The sequence below is a fragment of the Alosa sapidissima genome, chromosome 12 (genome assembly GCF_018492685.1).
Source record: "Alosa sapidissima isolate fAloSap1 chromosome 12, fAloSap1.pri, whole genome shotgun sequence".
NCBI lineage: Eukaryota > Metazoa > Chordata > Actinopteri > Clupeiformes > Clupeidae > Alosa > Alosa sapidissima.
The window spans coordinates 7,219,900-7,231,933 of NC_055968.1; the positions used below are offsets into that span (position 1 = coordinate 7,219,900).

General features: G+C 51.2%; 2 protein-coding genes across 3 annotated transcripts in view; one reads left to right on the forward strand and one right to left on the reverse strand.

Annotated features, from left to right (window-relative positions):
• The window catches only part of LOC121724918, a 23,932-nt gene extending 21,780 nt beyond the window's left edge, over positions 1-2,152 (forward strand). Inside the window, exons 3-4 of one of the 2 annotated variants that reach the window (XM_042111858.1) lie at positions 1-595; positions 877-2,152. The exon at positions 1-595 is cut by the window's left edge and continues 292 nt beyond it. In XM_042111858.1, the coding sequence (XP_041967792.1) occupies positions 1,174-2,136 (963 nt within the window). In that variant the 5' untranslated portion in view covers positions 1-595; positions 877-1,173 and the 3' untranslated portion in view covers positions 2,137-2,152. The remainder of the gene's footprint in view (positions 596-876) is intronic. The other variant, XM_042111859.1, reaches the window with a different exon arrangement.
• Positions 1-12,034, reverse strand: part of LOC121724925 (sterile alpha motif domain-containing protein 3-like) — a 64,496-nt gene that overhangs the window by 41,902 nt on the left and 10,560 nt on the right. The window lies entirely within an intron of this gene.

The following is a 12,034-nucleotide window of genomic DNA, read 5'->3' on the forward strand; positions in this document are numbered from 1 at the left end:
AATCATCTGGCTACCATGCTGGTTGGCTGGTGTGGTGATTGTAGCTCGGATAAGAGGCAGGGAGCGGCGGGACTGTGGAGGTGGAGTAGGGGAGAAAGCGATGTCCTGCTGCCTGCTGACCGCTGTTTGCTGACTGTGGCTGCCGACGAGGACGTTGAGCCGCTGTGGGCTATCTACGCTAGACGATCGCCACAGTAAAGGGAAGAGCTATTTGTATTCTTTGGTTATTTCACATGTCCATGTAGCTCACGATGGTGTTGGAATTCCAGGCGGGTGCTGCCGGACGACGAGATGGAGCCTGATCCGGAGGAGAGCCGCAGTTGAGTGACAACGCTAACTTGGAGTGCATCAAAAGGGACGGTGATATTCCAACTCTGCATCGTTGTGCGAGTGAGCGTCGCTGACACTGCTGGCTAGAGTGGTCTAATGGCCTGTGTTTTGTCAACAGTTTCAGCCGGGACTCAGTGCTGCTTCTACTTCCGTGGTTGACGACTCCACTGGCGTGCTGACGTGAACATCGTATCGCCGTGACGTCACCTTCAAGAACTAGGCTCACTGCCGATCCGATAGCGGACTACATTTCCCAGAGGCCCCGGTGAGACTGATACCAATCCCCTTGGAACTGACTTATTGTTTTTTTTATTTTCCTTTTGGCCTGGAGGATCCCGGCCAACGGACAATAATTTTCTTCTTATTCATTTTTGTGTTTGTGAATGTTGTGTCTTATGTGCTGGTGGGCTGCAGTAACTGGACAGTGGGTGGAGTTGTAGTGGGCAACGGTTAAGGGCCTTTTTTTTAGTGTGTGGGCGTGACGTCACCAATCATTACTGTGTGCATTACTGTGTGCTGTGTCCATGGATTGTGAAATTATAATAGGTGGTGATTCGTGCTTATGACTTTTGAAGTGCCTTATGGTTCCGAGATGGGATTGACTACACGTGTGGTTTTGAGTGGCCAACCCTGAACATGTCCGCCCCTATAAGTTTTACCCTCCTGTCTAGAGTGGCGACCCATGTGTTATTACATAATAAATAAATCTGTATTTTTACAAAAAACCGTAATCTCGTGTTGTGGTGTGTGTAACTGGGATCTGTTGGTACTTAAGGCTACTGGCCCTTGGCTGGTGACATCTTTCTTGGCGTAGTCGGCAGGATCCCAGTACACACCTACAATATGGATGAAGCCCCGGCTAGGGAGGGGGCCGGTACGGTTAATGCGGTTTTAATGCCTTGGTTTATGGGTGGCCCGTGGATACCTAAATTTAGTGGGAAGGGGGGGGGTGCTACATATGGGGAGTGGCAGGCCCAAATCGAGGCTTTCCTGCGTGCTCAAGGATTAAGCGGGCAACAAAAACTGGACTTCATCCTTAGTGCCCTTGAAGGTGAGGCCAAACAGGAAGTACTGCTTGCAGAGCCAGATAAACGTGACACGGATACCAACCTCTTTGCCCTACTGAAGACCCTTTATGGAAAAGCTGAGCCAGTTGCCCAACTGCGAGCAAAGTTTTTCCAGTGCCGCCAAGGGGTAGATGAAGGGGTGGGGGCCTTTGTGCTGCGTCTCCGCGAACTGCATCATCGATGGCGTGCTGTGGACCCTGCGCCCGTGGGGGGGGACGATGAAATGCTCCGGGCCCAGTTTTTGATGGGATTAAAGCCAGGTCCTGTGCAGCAAGAGTTACAACGTCAGCCCCGCCGTCTGCCCGGCCTGACCTTCGCGGAGACCTGTACTGAGGCGAAGGCATTAGAAAAGGAGTTACAGCAAGAGGAGGCGCATGTATGCAGGACCCAAATGGCCCAGCTGGCACCAACAGCCACAGCAACAGATCCGACCTGGCAACAGTGGAAAGACTCTTTAAAGTCCGAGTTGCAACAGGAGCTCAAGGAGCAAGTCTCAGCACTGAGCAAAAATCTACTGGAGGAGTTCAAGAAGCTCCACCTACAAGACTCCCAGGGTGAAGTTATCCAGCGGATCCGTGATGCCCCAGCCACTGCCTCGTCCTCCAGACCTCGGCATACCCGCCCTGCTGGTGAGCCTCGGTCCTTCCAGTGGGATGCTCAAGGCCGACCCATATGTCGAGACTGCGGAGAGTCTGGACACGTTCAGCGCTTTTGCCCCCGTCGTCGTCAGAATTTTTAGAACCCTCGGTTGCCTTGGGGCGAGCTACCGGGGAGGGGGCACAAGAGTCCCAGGCTAAAGAGCCCTTTATGGTGGGTGATTGTCCACAGGTGGAGGTTGGTGTGCAGGGTAGGAAGATTCCATGTATTTTAGATACGGGGTCTCAGGTTAGTCTTTTCAGTCACTCCTTTTTTCGTAAGCATTTTGGGGATAGTGTTTTGCGGGGGGCGGAGGAAGTCCCATGGCTCACTTTGAGGGCCGCTAATGGACTCGCCATTCCCTACATTGGGTATATCGTACTGGACTTTGAGGTCGGGGGGGTTAGTCTGCCAGAAAAAGGGGTGGTTATTGTCCAGGATTCCTGCCTTGGAGCTGAATGTGGAATCCTTGGAATGAATGTTATTTCTGACTGTTGGGCACAGGTTTTCCAGGGAAGCCACCCAGGGGAGGCAGCCTTCAGGTCGACCACCACCCGGAAGGCTGGAGAGGCTTGGGGGAAGGCCTTTGCAGTTTGCAGGAAGACCTTGGTGCAGGGGCCCATTGCACAGATAGAGGGAGTTGCCAAGTTGGAGCGTCAGAATCCAGTCATCATGCCCCCAGAGACGGAGATGGTGGTCTGGACTCGCGTACCCCAGGGAGCCGGCCAGGCTGACTGCTGGGTGATGATTGAAGACCTGGATGATTGGAGCCGTGAGTGGCGAGTGGCAAGGACCCTGACCTGGATGCGCGAAGGTAGGGTTGCTCTCCGCCTGTGTAACCCTAACCCATTTCCCGTTCAGGTTCCTCAGGGCCCCCCTCTTGCTGCAGTCACCCAGGTGGGGACCAAAGATGTGAGGAGCCAAACCGAGCTGGTCTTTACCCATCCAGAGCCAGCTGTGGTAGAGGTGTCTGTTCAGTCCGTGAGCAGCGAGTGCATGGAGGACCACCCGGCGTTGGGCCTGAAAGGGGACGGTCTGACCGAAGAGGAACAAGGCCAACTCGCATCATTGCTGCAGAAGTGGTCTTCAGTGTTTGCTGCACACGAGGACGATTTTGGCCGAACCAGCGTTGTCCAACACCGGATACCTACTGGCGACGCTCCCCCTATCCGGGAGAGACACCGGCCTGTTCCACCCACGTTGTACGCGGAACTGCGGGGGTTGCTACGAGGGATGCTGGAGAACGGGGTGGTGAGTGAGAGCTCCAGTCCTTGGGCTGCTCCTGTGGTCTTGGTCAGGAAGAAAGATGGGTCCTGGCGCTTCTGCGTCGATTACCGGAAGCTGAATCAGGTAACCCACAAAGACGCTTTTCCCCTGCCGCGGATCGAAGAGTCCCTGACTACACTGAAAAAGGCGGCTTTCTATTCAACCCTGGACTTGGCGTGTGGCTATTGGCAGGTCGAAGTGGATCCTCGGGACCAAGAAAAGACGGCCTTTGTAACACCGCTAGGACTGTACCAATTTGAGAGGATGCCTTTTGGCCTATGCAACGCCCCCGCCACGTTCCAGCAGTTGATGCAGCGGTGCCTTGGCGACCAGGTAAACGACTTTTTGCTAATTTACCTGGACGATGTCATAGTCTTTTCCCCATCCTTTGCTGCTCATCTGACCCATCTTGAACAGGTTTTCCAGCGCCTCCAGACTCATGGCCTGAAGCTCCAGCCACAGAAGTGCCGGCTCTTCCAGAGAGAAGTGCGCTACCTGGGACATGTGGTCAGCCAACATGGGGTGGCCACCGACCCCGAGAAGACGGCAGCTGTGAGGGACTGGCCTGTACCAAATACTGTGAAGCAGGTTCGCTCTTTCCTTGGTTTTGCAGGCTACTACCGCCGCTTTATTCCTGGGTTTTCCAAGATTGCCACCCCCTTACATCGGCTGTTGGAGGGAACTGCTGGGGCCAAGAACTCCCCGATTCAGTGGTCAGAGGCCTGTCAGGCTGCATTCGATCAGTTAAAACAAGCCCTACTGGAGGCCCCAGTCCTGGCGTACGCAGACTTCAGCCTCCCCTTCAGGGTGTATGTGGACGCCAGCCTGGAGGGACTGGGCGCTGTATTGTCGCAGGTTCAAGAGGGGCATGAAAGGGTGATCGCCTACGCGAGCCGCAGTCTCCATCCAGCAGAACGTAATGATAGGAATTACAGCTCGTTCAAGCTGGAGTTGCTGGGGCTCAAGTGGGCGATCACTGAAAAGTTCAAGGACTATCTCTGGGGGGTCGAGGTGGAAATTTTCACCGACAACAACCCTCTGGTCCACCTGGACACAGCAAATTTGGGGGCCACTGAACAACGATGGGCCGCCCAATTGGCAAATTTTAAGTACAAGATCAAATACCGGCCAGGTAGCCGGAATGGGAATGCGGATGCCCTGTCGCGGCTCCCCAGTGGGTTGGGGGTCGGTGTTGTCCAAACTCTCCTACCCCCAGGGCCAGGCCAACATGATGCCGGGCCTGAGTCAGGGGCCACTCGGGTGGAAGAGGCCCCACTGAGTTATTGGCTGCAGGTCCAGCAAGCTGACCCGGATCTTCAACAGCTGGGAGCCTGGAAGCAGCGGAATGCCCAACCCACCGATGCAATGCAGAGCCCTAAGCTACGGAGATGGATGGCAGAGTGGGCACGACTGGAAGTCCGGGAAGGGGTTCTGCTCCGGAGAATTGAGGAGGCGGACACCGGGATTGAGGGATGGCAGATCCTGGTCCCAGAAGCAGAGGCTCATGCTGTGTGGAAGGATTACCACCAGGCGGCTGGGCACGCAAGTCATGACCGGACTCTCAGCCTGCTGCGGAGGAGATTTTTTTGGCCTTGGATGGCCCGAGACTGTGGTGAGTGGGCCAGAGGGTGTGCCCAGTGTGCCATATGCAAGACTGGCCCTGAGGTGAGGGCTCCCCTCCAGTCCATTCAGTGTGCATACCCTTTCGAGGTAGTGGGCTTAGATTACCTGGCACTGGGGCGTTCAGCAGATCCCTACCCTTACATCCTGGTCATTACTGACTTATTTTCCCGGTATGCTGTGGCGGTGCCCACCCGAGACCAATCGGCGGTAACCACAGCCAGAGCTCTGTGGGGAGCCTTCATCCAGACCTTCGGCTGTCCCGAGCGGTTCCTGACCGATCAAGGAGGCGCCTTTGAGTCAGAATTGATGCGCCAGCTGTGTACATTGTACGGGTGCATCAAGAGTCGCACCACCCCCTACCACCCCCAAGGAAATGGTGCGGTGGAACGGTTCAATCAGACCTTGCTGGGCCTATTGAGTTCTCTGCCAGTGGAGGAACAGGGCCAGTGGCCAGCAAGGTTGCCAGCCCTAGTGCAGGCCTATAACAACACTGTGCATAGTACTACTGGACTAACCCCCCATTTTGTTGTGTTTGGCAGGCATGCTCGACTTCCCATAGACTTGTGTCTTGGCGTCCAGCCTCCACAACAACGCGCCCCCCTGGAAGACTGGGTCCGAAGACACCATCGGACCCTTATCGAGGCCTACCGGCATGTTCAGACTCATGTGCAACAGAGGCAGACATGGGACCAAAACCGATACAATCGAAGGGCAACAGCCACCACCTTACTAGTGGGAGAGCGGGTCTTGGTCCGCAACTTCCGCCGGCGGGCTCGGGGAAAGCTAGAGCCGAGGTGGGTCCCCTCTCCATTTGTGGTGGTGGCACAGGTGCGGCCGAGTCAACCTGTCTACAGTGTCCGGCCAGAAGGCAGAGAGGGTCCTATCCGTACCTTACACAGGAACAACCTGCGGCCTTGCCCTCCAGGTCTACAGGAGGCCTTTCCTCCAATGGTCAGGGGGCCTCGGACAGACACAAATGGCCCTGGTCCTGGGTTACCACTTCGGTGGCCACTGCAGCAGGTTCGCCCCCCTATGCCTCAGGAGGATTTGGAGCCTGCTACCCCCTTGTTAGCCGGACAGGTGGACCCTGAGCTAGAGCAGGTAGGAGGGGTGGGGCAAGGGGTGGTGGATGACGGGGGTGTTGGCATAGTACCCATGGTTAGACGATCCCAAAGACCTAATTTGGGGGTACCTCCAACTCGCTACCAGGTATGACGGGTCGGGACGACCGTCCATTTAGCCGGGGGGGATTATGTCGTGGGCGGGGAGGATGTGTATGTGTTGTGTGGGGACTGATTATGATATGGAGACCAATGTTATATGAACTGTTGCAGTTTTGGACATTAGTGTTATAGGGACTGTTGCAGTTATGGACATTATTGTTATATGGACTGTTGCAGTTATGGACATTTTGGACCCTTAGACGAGCCATGACAGTGTTGCTTGTGTGGTAGGGTGCTTGTGTACTGATTCTTTTCCCTGCCCCGAAGCCTGAGTGGTGCTCTAGACGATTTCCCACACCCGTCAGCCTTGATGGGCAATCATCTGGCTACCATGCTGGTTGGCTGGTGTGGTGATTGTAGCTCGGATAAGAGGCAGGGAGCGGCGGGACTGTGGAGGTGGAGTAGGGGAGAAAGCGATGTCCTGCTGCCTGCTGACCGCTGTTTGCTGACTGTGGCTGCCGACGAGGACGTTGAGCCGCTGTGGGCTATCTACGCTAGACGATCGCCACAGTAAAGGGAAGAGCTATTTGTATTCTTTGGTTATTTCACATGTCCATGTAGCTGTTGGAATTCCAGGCGGGTGCTGCCGGACGACGAGATGGAGCCTGATCCGGAGGAGAGCCGCAGTTGAGTGACAACGCTAACTTGGAGTGCATCAAAAGGGACGGTGATATTCCAACTCTGCATCGTTGTGCGAGTGAGCGTCGCTGACACTGCTGGCTAGAGTGGTCTAATGGCCTGTGTTTTGTCAACAGTTTCAGCCGGGACTCAGTGCTGCTTCTACTTCCGTGGTTGACGACTCCACTGGCGTGCTGACGTGAACATCGTATCGCCGTGACGTCACCTTCAAGAACTAGGCTCACTGCCGATCCGATAGCGGACTACATTTCCCAGAGGCCCCGGTGAGACTGATACCAATCCCCTTGGAACTGACTTATTGTTTTTTTTATTTTCCTTTTGGCCTGGAGGATCCCGGCCAACGGACAATAATTTTCTTCTTATTCATTTTTGTGTTTGTGAATGTTGTGTCTTATGTGCTGGTGGGCTGCAGTAACTGGACAGTGGGTGGAGTTGTAGTGGGCAACGGTTAAGGGCCTTTTTTTTAGTGTGTGGGCGTGACGTCACCAATCATTACTGTGTGCATTACTGTGTGCTGTGTCCATGGATTGTGAAATTATAATAGGTGGTGATTCGTGCTTATGACTTTTGAAGTGCCTTATGGTTCCGAGATGGGATTGACTACACGTGTGGTTTTGAGTGGCCAACCCTGAACATGTCCGCCCCTATAAGTTTTACCCTCCTGTCTAGAGTGGCGACCCATGTGTTATTACATAATAAATAAATCTGTATTTTTACAAAAAAACGTAATCTCGTGTTGTGGTGTGTGTAACTGGGATCTGTTGGTACTTAAGGCTACTGGCCCTTGGCTGGTGACACATTCACTGCCATGCTGAAACTCCCCGATGCAGTCATGATTAAGCCAAGGTAAGTGTACTGCATTGTGTGCTCTAGCACGGTGCTGTCTAGATTGAAATGGTATCTGTGTTCCTGACACCTGGGCTTCTTTTGGAATATCATAATATTTGTCTTTTGTAGATTCACTGTCAGGGCTCATTGCTGACAGTATTTCTCTAGCAGGTCTAGGTGCTGCAGCAGCCCCTGTGTCGTGGGAGACATCAGCACCAGGAGGAATAGGCATAGAGGAGGAATTTGATTTCTTTCTCGTGTAGAGCAAATCCAGGGGCCGTAGACTGGTCCAACTGCACCTCTAACTCCTTGATGTAGATATTGAACAGTGTTGGACTGAGACTACAGCCTTACTCCTCTTTTTTGTGTGAAGGATTCTGTAATTCTGTCACTTTTCACAGTATTTTTGTTTTCAGAATACATTGTCAGGAAAATGCAGGCAAATATTTTTCCTTTTTTGTTTGGTTTACATGTTTAGTTAATAGGGTGTGTAGGGTGTAAATGTGGTCTGTAGTGCGGTAATTTGGGAGAAATCCGAAAAATTAGATTTTTGCTAAGGACATTGTGCTCCATAAGGAAGGTTACAATCATTGAGAATAGTGTTAAACTTCTTCCCCAGACTACTGTTCACACAGACGCCTCTGAAATGATTAGTATCCAATTTATTCCCACTGTTGTATATGGGTGTAATAAATCCTTGGCTAAATATGTCAGGAAAATAGCCCGAACTTAAGGTGAGGTTGAATAGTTTGAGCATTACTCTTTGCAGCTCAGGGGAGCTGTTTTTAACAATTTCCCCTCTAATATTATCAGGGCCGCAGGAGTTTTTATTTTTCAGCTTTTTAATTTTGGATTCAATTTTGGAAGTTCAATTTGAGCAATTCTGAAATCAAGTGGATTGTGGTTGTCCTTGACTGCCTTTTCAAGAGATTGTATTTTTTTTCTTGATGATTTTGTAGTAATTTTGTTAGTGTGGTACAATACATGCATGCTCGGGTTGGCATTGTTTAAGGGTTGAGAGATGTATTGCCTACGTTGTTTACATTCATTATCAAACCATTTTTCTTCTCTTTTCTTATTTGTTTTTCTTTTATGAAAAGTTTGCATTTTGTTAATCCTGGAGAATTTAAACTTTAAAGTGTTAATAGCATTTCCTGGGCTGTCATGAGTTCATCTACTGTATACCTTTTATTTAGTTTGAATAGTTTACTGGACTCAATTTTTGGCTGCTTTATGGTTTTAAGGAAGTCTGGTTATGGTCTGATAGTGGAGTTTGATAGTGGAAGAATGTACAGACCTAAGGCTCGACAGAGGTGCACTAGCTCTTTTCCATTTTTGTTGACAGTATAGTCAAGGCAGTGTCTCATGAGTAAATTTGGTGTGAAAATGTCACCCCCGGTTCTGGCATTTAGGTCTCCCCACAGCAGCAGCAGGGTGAGTGGTGGGGTGGGAGGGGAGTTGTTACCTGTCACCTGTCACCTAGAAGTCTACTGCATAGCAAGTGCAGTATGTCTTTAATTTCTCCCAGTTCTGTGGGTTTAGGTGCAGTTATTGTTTGTGCTACAGCAGTTGCATAGCTCTGAGGCCTTTCCTTTTTTTTTGGGGGGGGGGGGGTATCCTTGTAGGGGGGGCACTGAGCTTCTTTTTCATGGGGGTGTGTGGTTCTCCTCGCTTGGTTCATGGGCTGCTGGTCTCTCCGCCCGGCATGATGCAAGGCATGATGGTGGGGATGGTGGTTGATGTGGCGGCAGGACATAGAGAGGGCTGTTGAGGTTGCGATCCAGTACACAGTCTTTAAGGGATTTTGCAAAGGTTCCTATCCTGTCCATGTGTAGGTGGATCCTGTCATACATATCCCTCAGACTGATGGTGGGGTGCTGTGCCATGTGCACATTGGGAAGGGCTGCACATCCTCTGAAGATATCCGCATTGATGCCGTTGATAATGTGGGGTGGTGCGTCATATCTAGGTAGAAGTGTTGAGATGACTATGCGTGCATTGGGAAATGTGCTACTGGCCTTCGCTGCTACATCTCTCTCTCACCCTCCCTCTCTCCCTCTGTCTCTCAGTGTCTCTCTCTCCCTCTGTCTCTCAGTGTCTCTCTCTCTCCTGTCTCTTTCTTTCTCCCTCCCTCTCCCTCCCTCCCTCTCTCAGTCTCTCTTCATCCTTTCTCCATTCAGAGCCAAAAAAACTCGACTGGCATTCCTCAAACCGTCTTGACACAGACGCTCTCCTTGATCTCGGCAGCCCCAGCAGAACAGACGCTCCGATTGTTCCTTTAAATAGAGATGCACACAAAGCCGAGAAAGAGCAGAATGCCTCTCCAATTAGAATTCCACAACACATAGCGCCTGGTCGGCCGACGAGTGCGCCGTCCTTTCATTCTCCGCTGCTTGGGCTCTAGAGCACAGAGAGTTTCAGAGGAGACTAGGTTGAAGGAGCAATAGACAGAGAGAAAGAGAGGGAGAGAGAGAGAAAGAGAGGGGGAGAAAGGGAGGGTGGAGGGAGAGAAAGAGAGGTGAAAGGGTGACATTCTCCATCTGTCTGGAATTTCAAACATTTAACAAGCATTTGAATTTGTTGTTCTCTCTCTCTCTCTCTCTCTCTTTCTTTTTTTCTTTCTTTCTCTGTCTATTTCTGTCCTCTTTAGTCCCTCCATTCAGTCCATGCTCCTCTCTGTGAGGCGTCTTAGTTGAGAGGCTCTCGGCGAGCCAGCGGAGATGGAGATGATGATCGGTGAGCTGCCGGTCGAGAGTGCGGTCGCTGGGGCTCTGAGTGATGAGGCCCTGTGTGGGCGAGCAGGCACCATCAAGAGAGTCTTCAATTAACCCCTCACCTTCGACCTCTGACCCCACACATTAAAACATTAAAACGAGCCTTCACACCCCACCCCCCCACGCCATCTCTCTCCCCTTCTTTGCTGGGTCGATTGAGTGCTCTCTCTCTCTCTCTCTCTCTCTCTCTCTCTCTCTCTCTCTCTCTCTCTCTCTCTCTCTCTCTCTCTCTCTCTGTCTGTCTCCCTCCTTCTCCTCTAAACATCTAACACTGTAGTCTAATCATGAGTTTTTGTGTTTTTTTCTTTGAGATGACATTTCAAATAATTCAGAGTATGTAAGCACCATATGAGGATGCCAAAAAATTACTGTGACATTGAACTTAATAGTTCATGAAGCCACAAAAAAGTGTAAAGCCTTCCATGTTAGGCTGATCTTTACTTATTTAATTATTCACTTTCTTGTCTTATTATGCAAGGGTTGTTCAGGGCTTGTCCCTTAAATGGGGGGACTGTTCTCTATACTGTATGTTGTGAAAATTAAAAATGAATCATTGTTCTTTTGAAGAGATCTCATCACATCTATTAATCATCATTGTTAATGACAGTTTGTAGCCGGGTGATTAACAAACTGTCAGTGTGAGTGATATGTGTGTGTGTGTATGTGTCTGCATGCTTGAGTGTGTGTGTGTGTGTGTGTGTGTGTGTGTGGTGGTGGTGGTGGTGGGGGGGGGGTCGATAAGGAGTGGTGCGAAGAGCACCGACAGTGACTCAGTTATAATAGAAAACCACAACAACAGGAGTACTAACGAGAAATAGATACTATCTAATAGAGTAGATACATATTGTATCTCTCCCTGTCCGTCTCTCTCTCAGTCTCACTCTACCCTATTGTGTGCTGTGTGAAAGGAGTTTGTGGGTAGGTTACTGCAAAACAACTACCGGTCACATCCATCTAAAGTGAATGATACTACTAACCGTGAAGACACACACACACACACACACACACACACACACACACACACACACACACACACACACACACACACTTCATTGGAAATCATGCTTTTACTCTCACTCATTTTTGTTCTCAAACCACAGCCTTGCTGTTGGCTGCTGGGGGGAGACACCAACACTTTCCAGTGCATGTTCTGATGCCGGCTACACACACACACACACACACACACACACACACACACACACACACACACACACACACACACACAGCTTGAAGCTACACGGCTACACTGACTGATTCATCATTTTAATAGCCGACAGTTTCCTATGGTTCCACCAGACATGGGGGCCTTGACAGTGAGTCGCTTCGCTGGCCTCCACAGAGACAGAGAGTCATCGTGGGCAGAGTCACTGCTGTGGCAGCTCTTATGACCAGGCCCACTGGGTCCAGGTGAGGATCCACAGGGTGCCAGGAAACCGCAGGCTGCATGATGTGCTATGTGTGCGGGGTGGGTGAGGTAGACTCTGCTGGGGATATGTGAGCGTGTGGGTGTGTGTGTGTGTGCGTGTGTGTGTGTTAGTGCTGTGTGTGTGTACTGGAGTGGGTGGGTATTGGTGATGGGCTTGGAAGAAATGTGATGAACAGACAGTTCATGACGGGTTATGTTCCTTGTGGTTGTCGGCGCTGGAGC